General features: G+C 42.5%; 1 protein-coding gene across 1 annotated transcript in view; it reads left to right on the forward strand.

The window, feature by feature from the left end:
* Positions 1 to 6,373, forward strand: part of LOC108802168 (alpha-1,4-N-acetylglucosaminyltransferase-like) — a gene marked incomplete at its 5' end in the record, with an annotated part of 8,970 nt that extends 2,597 nt beyond the window's left edge. Inside the window, one exon of the mRNA XM_018574036.1 lies at positions 5,795 to 6,373. Coding sequence (XP_018429538.1) covers positions 5,795 to 6,373 — 579 coding nt within the window. The remainder of the gene's footprint in view (positions 1 to 5,794) is intronic.
* Between the last annotated feature and the right edge of the window lie 5,009 nt (positions 6,374 to 11,382).

Raw genomic sequence — 11,382 nt, forward strand, 5'->3', positions numbered from 1 at the left:
AAGAGGCCTTTGTCCTCATTGAGATACTTTTCCAAGGGGTTCCCCCTAAAATTCCTGCCAGACCTAAAGGGTCTGGTATGACTTTTGAGGGGAACCTCAGGGGAAACCCCTTATTATTTTTTGTTTTATTTTTTTCCAAAGGAACACTAACAGGGTTATTCACAGAAGGGTGAAGAGTTTGGAGAAGGCAGCAGACGGGAACAATCTAGGACAACATAGCTGACCTGGAAAGGGGGCTTAATTTGAAGATTTTTCCAAATCAGCGATGTTGTCCTAGATTGTTCACTTCTCCGGCCTTCTCCAAACTCTTCATCCTTTTGTGAATAACCCTGTACGTAGTAGACATGTAAGCTGAGGGAAAAATTGGTTCTGTTTTGTCGTTATTTCGGGATTTGGGTCCGGAATTAAATTCGGTTCGGGGTTTCGGATTCGAACTAAATCCGAATTTTCGTTAGTTTTTCGATGAGTATAGGAATATTAATTGCAACTACCACAGAAAACCAGATATAGTACAGATATTAATACTAAAGCTGAAGCTCCTAGACCCGAATGGCATTCGGGATCCGAATTTCCAAATTGCGCTCGGGAGCTCCCGAATACCATTCGGGTCTGGGAGTCATATGCATATTACTAAAGCTGAGGCTCCCAGACCCGAACGGCATTCAGGAGCTCCCGAATGCAATTTGGAAATTCGGATCCCCAATGCCATTCATGTCTGGGAGCCTTAGCTTTAGTATTATATGTATCTACTTTATATGGCTCCCATGTTGCCGTAACGAAAATTCGTAATCAGATCCATTCGGATGCATTAAACCGAAAAACACATCTGATTGGCCAGAAAAATCACATGTCCGATTCAGTTTAGTTTTTGAACGAAATTCAGATTTGGACACGTTCGGATGCTAAAGCTGAAGCTCCTAGACCTGAATGGCATTCGGGAGTTCAAATTTCTGAATACCATTCGGGAGTTCCAGAAAGTAATACGGGTCTGGGAGCCATATGCATAAATAATAAAGCTGAGGCTTCAAGCCCCCGAATGCTATTGGGAAATTTGGACTCCATTCGGGTCTTGGAGCCTCAGCTTTAGTATTATGTATATATAATTAGTATTCTGTATTATGAAGGAATATCCATTGCAGCCAGATTGGGAGCCATATATACATAAAACTAAAGCTGAGGATCCCAGACCCGAATGGCAGCGGGCATGGCTGCGGTGCTATTGAGTTCAATGCACTGCCCAGCCCCCTCCCGCCGCCAAAACAAAGTGAGACGGCCGGAATGCGATCCAGTGCATTCCAGCCAGAATCTGGAGCAGCTTGTGCATGACAACCAATCAGCATCTCTCTTCAGTTTGTTCAGTTAGGCTGGGTTCACACCTAGGCGTATAGAATATGCGCGTTTGTCGCACGTTTCGTGTCGCGCGATTAGCGGTAAAAAGAAATGCACAACAAACGCGCGTTTCCGAGGGCCACTTGGCTGTATCCCAATGGATACGTGTGGCAAATACGCCCCAAAGAAGCTCCTGTACTTCTTTGGGCGTAGGGCGTTTTGTAGCGCGTTCATACGGCCTGTAATACACCCAGGTGTGAACCATGCCCATAGGAAATAATGGGATTTCGGTGTTTGAGCATTTTGCAGAGCGTAGGAACGCGCTACAAAATGCCCAGGTGTGAACCGGGCCTTAAGATTTGAAAAGAGAGAGAGAGGCTGATTGAGATACAACAAAAGGGGGAGGAGTTACGCTGGTGTATGAACTAATATACCAATCTACAGGGTTTCAAACAACTATTCAGCCTCTCTTCACAAAAAAACGTTCCCCCAAAAATTGGAAATCCCTTCTAAGAAGATTGGTTCAAAACAAGTAAATCAAAATTATTAATACAATATTTAATAGTAGAAAAAGACATATACAATAAACTCATGCACCAGAGACATTTAAAAACACTTAAAACATTCCACTGAATATATCCTGCATAAATATAACAATGGTTGCCTGCAAACCAAGAGCTTTCCACACGCCCTTCTGAGGAAGCCGCAGGTGTGGGGAGGAAACGCGTCAAGGGTTACGTGTGGAAAGCTTCCCTGGATTCTCTGGACATATGAGATACTCACATTTGTTTGCTCATCCCCTATACAAGTCCAGTTAGGAACGAACATCCTGCCTACTACCTGCCGGCTTGTGAAATAGAGGATTACGGAGCACAACTGACTGTGATATGGTTTCGATTGGATGACTACTAAAATCATTTATTTGCTCTGAAAGTTAGCGGGTGGCTTCCCGCGCCTTACGGGTAATTCCCGGCTCCAATCTTGCCAGGCGCATCTTACCGTGGAGTGTCGAGTAGTCCTTCTCTCTTTCTGCACAGTTCGGCTGCACACGAAAGATTAAAAATCTTTGAAGAAGCTTCCATTTCATTCACTGAAACCCATGGAGTATCTTGTGCCTTTGGAAAGTGCTGGGAGAGGGGCATCCGCAGCTCTTGCTTTTACTGAGGAGCTACATTCTTTGACAGTAATATCGTCTAATACTGGACACCTCTCCCGAAGTCTTTTTTCCATCTTTACACATAGGACTCTAGCAGGTTCATTTTCCCTCGAGCTCTTTGAACTGCAACATATGTGAGTACATTCTCAGATACATTGTTCCTCTTGAAAAGTACTTTAATCATCCAGAAACCTGCATAGATGGCCCTTTACCACACAGGTGGTTTGCAGGCAACCATTGTTATATTTATGCAGGATATATCCAGTGGAATGTTTTAAGTGTTTTTAAATGTCTCTGGTGCATGAGTTTATTGTATATGTCTTTTTCTACTATTAAATATTGTATTGATAATTTTTATTTACTTGTTTTGAACCAATCTTCTTAGAAGGGATTTCCAATTTTTGGGGGAACGTTTTTTGTGAAGAGAGGCTGATTGGTTGCTGTGCACAGCTGCTCTAGATTTCGTCTGCCCCGGTTTTGATACATTCCCTTCAATGTATGTAAATAAAAAAACTCCAAAAATAATGATAAATCTGCACGTTACACCTGTTGGGAAATAAGAAGGTTACAAAATACCTCCAAGTCATACTAAAGGAACAAGGACAAGGCGTGCAACGCTTTCATCATTAGCAGATGGTGAGGAGTAGACATGTGCAATTCGTTTAGTCCCGAATCGAAATTCGGACGAAATTTCGTAGATTCGGAGCATCCGAATTTCCGAAATATAACATATGCGAAAGCATCCGAATCGGATCCGAAATTTCGGATCTGGAACGAATTTCGTCCAAATCCTGTGCGTGCGATGTTAACATTTAAACGGATAAAAAACAAATTAAGAAAAGGATATTAATGTCCCTTTAATAGTAAAGACGAGAGTACAGCAACCAGAAATGACAAATGTGCCAATTCTGCTACCCCACCTCAAGTTGAATTTTCGGGAATTCATCCGAATTCCGAATCCGGTTCCCGAAAAGAAACATATATAGGATCCGAATTCTGAAAAAACAAAATAAATGAAATCCAAAATTAAACGAAACTAAGCAAATTTTTAGCTGCTGCACATGTCTAGTAAGGAGTAGACATGTGCGATTTGTTTCATTCCGAATTACAGATGTAACGAATGCAAACTAATCCAAATTTCCGTTTCCGAAATTCGTTAGCGGTAGTTCGGTCGAACGTTCGTTTCGTTTTCGTTTCTTATTCGTTTCGTTTGTTCGTTGGAGCAAAGTGACATTAGAGAAGGAGAAAAACATTTTTCCCCCTCAAATGTCACTTTGCTGCAAACGAACGAACGAATGAATGAAACGAATAAGAAATCAAACGAACGTTCGAACGAACTACCGCTACCGAATTTCGTCCGAATTCCGAATCCGAATTGACTTTCACACCCGAATCCCGAAAAAACGAAATAACACAAATCCAAATTTAAATTTTGTGGCAGTGCACATGTCTAGTAAGGAGTGCACATTGGGAATATAAACCTGCACATATAATGAAACCAACAAAACATTTCTGAACCAAAAGTCACATCAGATAAGAACAAGATTTAACCAAACATTTCTCACATTTCTTATCTGATCACTCAGTTTCTGGTAGAGTGTCCTACACACATACAAGTCAACCTGCATTTGAGCAAACCAGTGTGAGCGTTATGTAAAGATAGTTGGAGGCGTGTTCAACATTTTGTTTTTTTTTCATGCCAAACCAGCATGTGAATACCAGCTGCACATTAACCCATCGCATGCACTAGAGTCAGGGAAAAAGGTGTTTGATGTTCATCTGCCTTTTTCCTTAGAGTAACATTGGAGGCTCTTCAGAGTGAATTGGTTATGGTGGTGAGAGTCAGCCAGGCTTTACACAGCCATAATCCTGTCATCATACACTATTGTCATGTCATACACCCCCTCCCCCCCAACCACCTGTTCACACTGGCCATGCATGAAACACCCGATTGCATGCGATTAACATACGGTACTGCACAACACGAGATTCCTGTGATGGCAGTGCAGGAGGTGCCTTGCACTGCTATTCCTTTGAATGTCCCCCCCCCCTCAAATGCGCCTCTCACTCACAATAATGTTACCACAGGACCATGCATTCTAATGCATCTACAAATGTAGGGCATGCAGTACATTGTTGAAATGCAACACAACGCACGGTAATGTGGTACTGTTGAGTGCCGGAGGAAAGTGCATCCGGGGCGGCATTGACATGAATGCAAACACAATGCACGTCTTGCACTGTAACGCATATGGCAGGTGCTTCCCCTGATCCCTCACGCCCTCGGTGTGAACGCACAGTGGCCTGGAACACACAACCTGCCAGGAACACACAACACACCTGCTGTGAGATGACAGTGCAGGAGGTGTGCTCACACCAGCAACATTCCATGAACGCACAAGCAATGACAGTGCAGGATGATTGTTGCATGCTATTCTCCACACGCCAGTGCTCGGTCAGGTAAAGCGTTTGTTTTTTCAAATGTGTTCTTACTATGGTTGAAGGGTTACAATTCTAATGTATTCCTGTTGTTGGTGTAAGTTTCCCATATGTGACTGCATGCTAAACACTCTTTTTAAATTTCTCACGCCACTATTTGCATGTCGTAGACGTAGAGCTTAAAGCACATGCAATACGACGCGCACGTACGTAAATACATAGCTACACGACTCCTAGGCATGATGCTGTTTCAGAATGCTCATGTTCGTTCCGTAAATACGGTTATGCCTGCTCTCTCGTGTGTTTGCACACACGCATGCCAAACGTGCGCGTGTTTGCATTAGTCAATCAGAAATAGCAAAAATGTCACCAGCACACCAAAAGATTTTAGCAAAAGTCCATTTAATGACAAAATTGCCATTCAGTACCTTATAGGGATTGATATTAAAGAATATATTCAATCCCTAAGGTATTGAATGGCAATTTGTCATTAAATGGACTTCTGGTGTGCTGGTGACATTGTTGCTATTTCTGTGTTGTTCACGGTGACATCCGTGGTCACTACAAGCACCCACCTGTCTCCACAGGTTGACTATTGTTTCGGTAAGGAGTGCAGCAAGATATCTATCCGATTGCATTAGTAAATCAGGCTCAATGTCTCTGTCTTTGGAGTCTATACCTCTATTTATACAAGAAAGTATCTTGCTTGCTCTTTCTATCTAGTTTAGCAGCCCACAGCTCACGCCTATAGCAGGTATGTGGTTATGCTGCAGCTTCCCCTAAAAAGGTTAATTGATTTAGTATTTGGAATGTGAAGAAATGTTCTTATGTTATGGTCTCATGCTATGCTGTACTTTTCTTCATTACCAGGTAGACCCTAGAAAAGAAATCTACTGGACCCATGTTAGCTCAGATGCCTGTAGGTTTGCCATGATGTGGAAATACGGCGGCATTTACATGGATACTGATGTCATCTCACTTCGCCCAGTACCCGAGGACCATTTTCTAGCAGATGAGACTTCCACATCTACTAGTAGCGCTGTTTTTGGCCTCTCCTCACATTACCAGTTGGCATGGCAGTTTATGGAGAACTTTGTTGAGAACTACAGGGGGGACTTATGGGGACACCAAGGGCCAGGGGTTGTTACACGTGTTGTAAAAAAATTGTGCGGCTGGCCAGTATTTAACTCTACGGATGATGTCATGTGTTCAAACATAAGTTATTTTCACCCTCAACGTTTCTACCCCATCTTGTATCCTTCGTGGAGACAGTACTATGAAGTCTGGCAGATTTTGCCAACTTTTAATAACTCCTATGCCTTACATCTTTGGAATTACATGAATAACAAAGGTATATCTATGGTACCTGGAAGCAGCACATTGGTGGAACATATCTACCAAAAATACTGCCCTACCACCTATGAATATGTCTTGGGAAAACTCACTTAAGGAGGAACTTTACATATATCTTTAGACAACAATAGGCACCTCTATAAAAGTTTAGCAATGATGCTCTACAATCAGATATTTATAGACAATTGCAGGTTATTGATTCTTTGCATGCCTTAGTTTTCTTTTCCTCCCCATTCCTCTCAAAGTGGCTATTTTTACTAAGGCCCGATGAATCCGTCTCCCATTACTTCCTGGAACTCTGGCACATGTGACTTGGACATGCACCATGCACATCATCTGAGGGGAAAAAATACCTTTCCCTGAGATCTTGCAGGTTACAAATGAGATGTCCCAGCAATGCACTGCTGATGTAACCTTCCCAGGATGCATCTAATAGGCATGGGCTATATCACTAATGCCTAAGAGGACCGGGAAGTATAAAAACTAATTGTAAGTAAAAAAAAATATGGTTACTTAATTATTGAATGTAAGATGATTTCATATCAGCATGCCGAGCTGAATGCTGATGTGTTTTTTTAGTTAAAGGGGGTAAAGGTCCACTTTAAAAACACAGATTATGTGGCTCATTTAAAGCAGAACCCTCCTATCCTTTACAGCCAAGACAAGTGCCATCTTAGTCTCTTCTTGGATTGAAGTTGCTATAGTGCTACACATGTGATAAGCTAGGACACCATCCATTTGAAGGCTGGATCATTCATGTGAGAGCTGGCAACCTTGGTAGTTGACATGCCTTAAAGTAACTGTTTTGGGTTAATCAACTGGGTTGAGTCCATTCCTGATTCGCCAAAAGCCCTGACCAGAATCCCATTTAGAATGCTTCAGTGGTTGCTAAGGAAGTCAGTGGATGGCAACGCATAGATCAAAGTGTAGAAGAATAAGCCACCAGCACACCTGAGGTCCACTTTATCTTCCCGTCTTTATTGAGGTCAGGTAAACATGGTATCACATAGAGACGTAACGTTTTTGAACCTTATGTGGTCCCTTCATAAGGCAAAACAAAGTGTGGCTCCATTACACTTTTCTTTGCCATTCAAAGTGATTCAGTATATCAACTGCCCAGTACTCTCCAGTGCAGTTTGTGTGAAGACATCTCTTTTTGTTTCTGCACTTTAACCCAAACTTCAAATGCTAGTTGACCAACAGACAGTAAGGTTCTTGATTAAACATTAGGGAAGTAGATGCTCCTAAGTCAGTGCAACTCTTGCATTCTAGGCATTGGTCTCAATAAAGCTTCTTAAGGCAGAACTAACTCTGGGGGGACGTGGTCCCCAACACATGTTCTCCACAGGAATAGAGGAACACCAGTTTTCTTGAATACGATTTCCAACAATCACAGAACAGGACCTTAGTTACATGCTATAATGGGAGGAAGGGTCCAGAAAGCTGTAAACACTGCTTACAACCTGACTCTCCTATTGAATACATTGATTTACTGTAAAATAATTGTGCAGATTGTAACTTGATTATATTGCTGAGGTGTCTATAATTTTGTAATAACCTTTTTTTCAATAAAATTATTGAAAATAAAAATTGATATTTAATTTTGGGTTGGCTCTTGTATGTTGTGTCTTGTGGTATTTTCTTTTACCTTTTAGATACTCTAAAGGCAAGCTCAGCGTGCAGTATTTGCCTCTATGCCCCTTCCAAAGTGTCCAAAACCAAGTTATTTATCTCTCTCTCTCTCTCTCTCTCTCTCAAGCCATACTGGTGTGGTAGCTTGTCACTGAAGTCCTTGAGAGATCCAGGCACAATGAAAATGCTTTTTACATTTTAATTGACACACCTAGAAAGCCCCTTTTCTTCTGTGTTCAACCCCTACCTCTTTAGGTATATGGTTTCTCTTGGCGACACACTGCCTGTACTTCACCAGGGATGCAAGAGAGGGGATTGCTCTGCACCAATGTCAGCTTCCAGAGCCAAGCCACTCTATTTTTAACTTGAATACCCTTGTACTTATGCACAAAAATATCTATACAAATCCAAAGTAGGTTTGAAGACACTCACAGGTCCTGCAGTGGACATACGTCAAAGAATTAGAATGTTATTGTTAATGTTTCAACAGAGATCAAGATGATGAAGGGGGACTGAGCTCCCTCAAAACGTTGACATTAAAATTCTTAGAAATGTTGCAAGACCCATGAGTGCCTCTATACCTACATTGGATAAATATGTCAATTCTTAATATCTTATATTGTTTAAACTTCATATTATACTTCTAACTGGACGGCAAAAGATAGAGCTGTCAATGCATTTCTCAGATGTGTTATTTGCTTCTCCAGGGGAATGATGGAGGTTTTCATCAATGCACATGTTAGTTAGTTGCACCGGAACTTGGAAGGCTATAAGTGCAGGGGCATGCAAGGAGAAGGACCAGATCACCAATGCCTCCACATATGCCAAACTAACTCCTCAGGCAACATCATAATGACCTGACCAGAGAAGTGGGCATCACTCAGATGTAGCAGGGATCAACCTACCAGATCCCCCCAGGGATCTCACTGGACGAGGGACATGCGTACGTGGTACCATGCAGAAGACTTTGTGTGAACAATAAACATTTGCTGATGTTTCATTTTTTTAGTCCAGAGGACCATTTTTTAGACAGAGCAATAACAGTAGACATGGTGTATCTTGACTTTGCTAAAGCATTTGATACAGTACACCACACATTTTTAATTCACAAAGGTATTTTGTTATGGATAAAATTGCATGTACATGGATGGAAAACTAGCAGCATGAGCTGATCCAGAGGGTAGTAATAAATGGGCTTTATGCCGATGACACCCAAATCTATCCCTCCACTCCTCAACTCACCCCCTTTGTCTCTACACGTATCTCAAATCTACTCAGTGACATCTCAGCGTGGATGTCACACCACTACCTCAAACTTAATCTGTCCATCACTGAGCTTATCATTTTTCCTCCTCTCCGTGTTCCCTCCCCCAACTTCCCCATCACAATCAACAACACTACAATCAACCCCTCCCATCAAGCCGGGGTACTCGGTGTAATCCTTGACTCTGAGCTCTCTTTTCAGCCCCACATCCAATCGCTATCCAAATCTTGCCGACTTAACCTCCGTAACATTTCTAAAATACGCCCCACAAAGCTTCTAATTCACTCCCTTGTAATCTCTCGCCTCGACTGCTGTAGCTCCCTCCTTGTTGGCCACTACACAGGTTATCCACCCTTCAGTCTATCAAGAATGCTGCTGCCAGACTCATCCTTCTTACCAACCGTTCATTGTCTGCCGCCCCCCTCTGCCAATCCCTCCACTGGCTCCCAATTGCCCAACATATGAAATACTGACAACAACATACAAAGCCGTCTACAACTCCGCCCCAACCTACATCACTGACCTCATCTCAAAATATCACCCAAACCGTCTTCTCCGCTCCTCTCAAGACCTCCTGCTCTCTAGCTCTCGAATTACCTCCTCCCACGCTCACCTCCAGGACTTCTCCAGAGTGACCCCCATCCTCTGGAACTCCTTACCCCATTCTGTCCTCCTACGCTGCCCACGTTTAGGCGATCCTTCAAAAACCCATCTCTTCAGGGAAGCCGATCTCATCTCAACATAACTGCCTTTTACTTCCTCCAATAACTCAATCCAAACAATTATTACTTTTTGTATCACTTGCCCCTCCTACTAGATTGTAAGCTCTCATGAGCAGGGCCCTCCCAACCTTATTGTGCTGAAACTGTATTGTATTGTAAATTGTATTGTACTGTCTCCACTATTTTGTAAAGCGCTGAGCAAATTGTTGGCGCTATATAAATCCTGTATAATATTGATGATAATAATAATAATATACTCAGGGGAATTGCCATGTGCTCAGTCTGGTTCCAGCGATATGTTAGTCCTGGTTGGAGTTCTTAGGCTTAGGCCTGGATGTGGGAGTGTTCAAGTGCGGACAATGTTTCATTAGGCCTCAAGTATGGAGGAGGCCTTTGCTGCTAATTATGGATACGAACCATGGAAGCTTACGGCTACTGAAGGTACCTGGAATAGTGGACCTTAGGATCAAGTCTGGTGTTTCTCCTCCTGAAGATTATATGCCAGTCCCTGTTCAACTGTACTCTTACAACTAGTATCAGCTGTGCTTCTATTGATTGTACATTGAATCACCTAAAGGGACTGGTGAGTTTGGAGTCTGTTTTACCCTGTAGATCTTGGCCCCACACCTTCTCCCCACACACTCTTGCCCAGTCCAGATGTTCTAATAAAGTTCTTCAGCATCATACTTCTGGTCTGGATCTCAGCTCTGTTGGTCACTAGAAGAGGGTGGTTAATGCTAGTGGGGCAGCTGGTTGCTACAATCCCTAGACAGGCTATCGCTGACCCGGCTATTCCAGCGGCTCCTTCGTGGGTGGGCGCTACAGGTATATCACATTTTTATTACATACAGGGGCACTGATGGAGACGCAGTCCTGAAAATGTCCATTATAGTATAATGCAAGTAACAAAATTATTAACCAGAAGGAAAAAAGGATTTAAAGTCATTCAGGTGTTAAATGTTAAAAAATACATTCAGGTACCTTAACTAATAATAAAAATGTATCTTATTTGAGTATCACTCGGCTGTAGATCCTCCAATCATCTCTGAATTGGTGCAGACACTGTCCTTCCTTCTGGAGGGGGGCTACTTTTGTTCCCCATGGTCCCTGTGTGTGTTGTAAAGTAGTCACCGCTCCAAACTCGCTCCCGGGATGGACTACAATCTCAGGTTTAGTTTACTAATTTCTATTTGTATTGAGATTGTAGTTCATCCCAGGAGTGAGCTTGGAGCGGTGACTACTTTACCACACACACAGGGACCATGGGGAACAAAAGTAGCCCCCCTCCAGAAGGAAGGACAGTGTCTGCACCAATTCAGAGATGATTGGAGGATCTACAGCCGAGTGATACACAAATAGGATGATATTAATAGTTGAGGTACTTGAATGTATTTTGAAGTTTTAACTCCTGAGTTTAGTGTCACCTGACTGATGAGAATCTTAGTTAAACACTTTCTTTTACATTGAAACTACTTTCTTTACCCTTG

The sequence above is a fragment of the Nanorana parkeri genome, unplaced genomic scaffold (assembly GCF_000935625.1).
Source record: "Nanorana parkeri isolate BGI_ZX_2015 unplaced genomic scaffold, ASM93562v1 scaffold2689, whole genome shotgun sequence".
Classification (NCBI taxonomy): domain Eukaryota; kingdom Metazoa; phylum Chordata; class Amphibia; order Anura; family Dicroglossidae; genus Nanorana; species Nanorana parkeri.